This window comes from Tupaia chinensis, unplaced genomic scaffold, assembly GCF_000334495.1.
Source record: "Tupaia chinensis unplaced genomic scaffold, TupChi_1.0 Scaffold000146_1, whole genome shotgun sequence".
NCBI lineage: Eukaryota > Metazoa > Chordata > Mammalia > Scandentia > Tupaiidae > Tupaia > Tupaia belangeri.
In genome coordinates, this window is record NW_006159616.1 from 843,478 (window position 1) to 848,559 (window position 5,082).

Here is a 5,082-nt window from a genome sequence, read left to right on the forward strand (position 1 = left end):
CTTTCTGGCGAGGCCACCCGTCCTAAAGCAAAAAAAAAAAAACCTCTCCAAAAAAAAAGAAAAAAAAGTTATTATGCAGCTAGAATAATGAGGATACTGTGGTATGGCATAAGGACAGAAATATAGATAAATGGGACAGAATGAACAGTCTAGAGGTACACCCTTACATTTATGATCAATCAATGAAGGTGCTAATCATTCAGTGGGGGAAAAGAATAATCTTCAACAAATTGTGTTGGGGCATTAACTATCCACATGTAAAAGATGAAGCTAAACCCTATCTCACAACATACACAAAAATTAACTCCAAAAGGATCATAAATGTTGGGACCAGCAGGTGGCGTGGTGGTTAAGGTGCTGGACACTCCCACATGGCTGACTAGGGTTCAAGTCCTGAATCTGGTGGCTTGTCTTCTCACTTCCTCTCTCTCTCATTCTCACCCTCTGTCTCTCTCTGCTCAAACTAAAAAATAAATGAATGAATACATAAAATAAATAATTATAAAAAAAAAAAGGATCATAAATGTTAAGTGCAAGAGCTAAAACTAAAACTCCTAGAAAGAAAACTGTAGAAGTAAATCTTTATGACACTGGATTAGGCAGTAGTTTCTCAGGTATAATACTAGTGGCAAAAGCAACAAAAGAAAAAAATGATAGATTGGATGCCATCAAAACAATAACCTTTAGGGACAGACACCATGGCCAAATGCTTAATGGAGCTGGATTCACATGGCCAACCTGCAGGGTTCAAATTTGGCCTCAGGGGCTTGAAAAACACCCCAGGGGGCCAGCAAGTGGCATGGTGGTTGAGGTCCTGGATCCCACATGGCTAACCGTGGTTCGAGTCCTGGACCTGGCAGTGCTTGCTCGCTCTCTGGTGAGCACATGTGCTAAGTAACAAAATTAAAATAATAATGATGATAATAATAAATGAAATTAAGTAAATAATCATTTTTTTTTAATGAAAGGAAAAGAAAAACATGCTTGTCCAAAATCCCAACAGGGTGGAGAAATGAAAAAGGGATCACAGGGACCAGCAGTTAGCATAATGGCTATGGCGCTGGACTCCCATGTAGTCGACCGTAGTTCATGTCCCGGACCTGGTGGCTTAAATCTCACACCGGGCGTGTGTGTGTGCGTGCCCAAGATCCCAAGAGGAGAACGGAGGAGAAGGGATTGAGGCCATCTCCCCTGGTGAATGATTTCTCGCTTTCTATCTCTGTCTCTCTCTGTCCGTCTGGCAAACGCACGTGCCCTATAGCAAAAACCTCTCCAAAAAAAAAAAAAAAAAGAAGGGATTACAACATTACCACATCCCAGTTGGGGGTGCTGTCTCCTTGCTTTCTCTCCAGCAAGCACCTGTGCTCTATGGCAAATTACTAAAAAATTAAAATCTTATGTAACTAAAATATATGTAAACTCTTACTATCAAAGAATAAAAAGACAACCAATTTAAAAAATAATGAGCCAAGGGACCAGGCAGTGGTGCAGAGATTAGCATGACTACACATGGAAATGTGCTGGGTTCATGTCCCAGATTCCTCTGTGCATGTTAGGGTTGTGCATGCTCAGCCATGACATAGGTTAGCTGGGACTGGGGGTGGATCACAGTGTGAGGACCCTGTTGAGTGTGTCTGTTCATCTGTCTCTCTCTCTGAACAAATAAATAAACTCAGAAACAAAAGGAGACAAGGATTTGAAAAGGCGTTTCACCAAAGAGAATATGCAAATGGTTAATAAGGACATGAACAGATGCTGAGTATCATTCGTCCTTAGTGTACAAATGGCCAATAAGCACATAAACATACATAACATCATTAGCCCTTAGGGAAATGCATTATCAAAACCACAGTGAGATACTACTACATACTTGCTAGATGGCTACAGACTATCAACTGTCTGCAATTCTCAGGCATAGAATAACTGGAAACCTTAGACACTGCTGCTGGAAATGTAAAACAGTGCAGCTGCTATGGAAAACTGGCAATTCCTCAAAAGGTTAAATAGAGAAATACCTAGGCATATACCCAAGAGAACTGAAAACACATTGTTCAAACAAAAATCTACATTAACATTCATAATGGCATTAAGTATAATAACCAAAATGTACAATCAACCCAACAACCCATCCATCAAAAGATGAATAAACAAAATATGGCATAGCCACACAATGGTTATTATTCAGTCACCAAGAGGTAGCAAATGTTGAGTAAAATATGGATAAACCCTAGGGACCAGCAGTTAGCATAATGGCTATGTCACTGAACTCCCATGTAGTCGACTGCGCTTCCAGTCCCAGACCCAGTGGCTTAAACTCACGTCGGGCGCGTGTGCATGTGTGCCCAAGATCCCAAGAGGAGATTGGAGGAGAAGGGATTGCAGCGTGGCCATCCTCTCTGGGGGGTGATTTCTCGCTTTCTATCTCTCTGTCTCTCTGGCGAGCACACGCGCCCTATAGCAAAAACCTCTCCCCCCCAAAAAAATATATGGATGAACCCTAAAAATGTTACAATGCCAAATACAAAAGGCCGCATATTAGATGATTCCATACAAAATGTCCAGAATAGGGAAATCCATAGAGACATAAAATAGGTAATAGTTTCAAAACGAGAGGACAGAAGAATGTGAAGTGACTGGTGACAATACAGGCGTTATTTGGGGATAAAGTGTTGAAGGACCAGCAGATGGTATGATGGTTTCATCACTGGACTCCCCATGTTGTTGGCTGTGGTTCGAGTCCCAGACTCAGTGGCTTAAAACTCCCAGCGGGCGCGTGTGCATGTGTGCCCAAGATCCCAAGAGGAGAATGGAGAAAGGGAATTGTGGCATGGCCATCCTCCCTGAGGGGTGATTTCTCACTTTCTGCCTCTCTGTATCTCTGGTGAGAGCACACAGACGATAGCAAATATCTCTCAAAAAAAAAAAGAAAAAAGAAAAAGAAAGTGTTGGAAGACTGTGGTACTCACTGGAAAACCTTGTGAAAATGCGTAAAACTTTAATTGTACACTTTAAAAACGCCACTGGATTTCTTCATTCTTTCATTTCTGAGGATTGGGGTCAACCTCTGTGCTTTTCTTATTTATTTTTGTTTTAAAGAGAGATGGGGGGGTGACAAATCACAACCCTGGGGATGCCAATACTGCAATCCCTTCTCCTCCAATCTCTTCTAGAGATTCTGGGCTCACATGAATATGTGCCTGGCATGATAATCAAGCTACCAGGCCTGGAGCTTGAACTACCCATCTGTGGGATCTGCTACCTTAACCTCTACATCACCTGCTGGCCCATCTTTGTGCTTTTCTAAACCACACTCTGGTAAAGGCCTAAAAAAGCCTTTCGTCCAAATTATAAATTATTTATACAGGGGACCAGCAGATGGTGTAATAATTATGTCACTGGTCTCTGACCTGGCCTATCACAGTACAAGTCTCAGACCTGGCAGCTTGAAACTCACACCGGATGTGGGTGTGTGCATGCCTAAAATCCCAAGAAGAGAATGGAGGAGAAGGGATTGCAACATGGTCATCCCCTCTAGGGGGTAATTTCTTGCTCTCTGTCTCTCCGGTGAGCACATGCACCCTACAGCAAAAAATCTAATGACGACAACAACAAAATTATTTATATAATTTACAAATAATTTAGTTTTAAATTGCCAAAAGGCAAGAGTGGGCCTGAAAGCATCTCAAATAGGGTGTGGTCACATTGCAATACCTTCTCTTCCATCTCTCCACCATGCTTGGATTTTCTTTTGTTTCTAAAGAATTCTTTTATTTATCTTTATTTATTTTAATTTGACCAGAGAATAACAGAGCCAGAGCGAGCAAGCAAGCCAGAGAGGAAATGAGAAAGCAAGCCGCCAGGTCTGGGACTTGAACCATTGTTGGCCATGTACACACACTCCACGCACTCTCAGGATTCAAATCATGCAGTCAGTCATGTGGGACTCTAGCTACTTTAACCATTAGGCTGTTTGGCTGGCCCAAAAATGGCCTTTTACCCAGTATACTCCAGGGAGGCCTTTCAAGTGGGCAGATGAATCTCAGGGCTGTCAGTCTGAGTAATACTCATCTCTCAGCATGCTCCTCGTACATACTGACTTGGCATTCCCACTCAACAATTACAATTTGTTATAAGCATAAATTACATAAACTGTCCAATTTTATTTAAATATCTATTTATTATACGTACATATATTCCCAGTTTTTTCAACAAGACCACGAAATCTCCAGAAAAGACCCAAGTCTGAGGCACTACCTCCCCCTACGCATTATTTCTGTCCCATGTGGTCCTTTGTTTCAAGGGTTGAGGCTACCTTGTCACCGTAAGTGTGGGGTTTACGATCCACTTCCATTGCTCACTTCGCTATGTGGAATTGGGCACGTTGTTTAAACTGTGCCTCAGTTTCCTCATTTCTAAAATGGGGCTAACAACACCTGCCCATTAGCGCGTAGCAAAAACAAAATGCTGGCGAGGCGCTGAACACAGCACCCGGCGGCATGAAGCAGTTATCCCCACACACTGCCCTGCGCCACATCATCTTCCTCTGTATGTGCACCTTGAATAATAGAAACTTAAAATCTACACCAAAATACTGTCGAGTCGATAAAAGGCAAAACACCAAAACGCCTAGCACACATCAGGGGCTCAAGAAAAACAAACAAAAAGTTCCTTTTTCCCCGTCTCCGGGGCCGAGGCTCTTTCTTCAGCATCGCCCGACAGCACCCGCACCAGCACCTCGGAACAGCTTCCAGGCACATCCAGGGACCGACGCCAACCCGCAGCCCCACAGCAGGGAGCCATGTTTCCCAGGCAAGAAAACGAAAGGGGGCCCAAGGGGTAAAGAGTAAACCATCGCTGGCGTCAGACACTGTCCCCCTGCCCGGCCAGCCCGCACAAAGACAGCACTCAACACCGGGGTAGTGCGTCCCGGCTCTCCGCGCCCCCGGCCCGCAGTCCAGCTAGAGGGCAGGTGGGGCTCCCGGCCCGAGGCCGCAGAGCACCCGGATGTGAGGGGGACCCGGGGTCGAGCCTCACCTTCGCCCGCTTGCGCCGGCTGGTCCGCCCCCCCCCCCGCGGCTCTGC

At 44.4% G+C, this 5,082-nt stretch overlaps 1 protein-coding gene across 1 annotated transcript in view; it reads right to left on the bottom strand.

Annotated features, from left to right (window-relative positions):
- The window catches only part of KDM1A (lysine demethylase 1A), a gene marked incomplete at its 5' end in the record, with an annotated part of 91,646 nt that extends 86,585 nt beyond the window's left edge, over positions 1-5,061 (bottom strand). The window contains 1 exon segment of the mRNA XM_014586525.2: positions 5,035-5,061. Within this exon segment, the coding sequence (XP_014442011.1) occupies positions 5,035-5,061 (27 nt within the window).
- Positions 5,062-5,082: the final 21 nt, after the last annotated feature.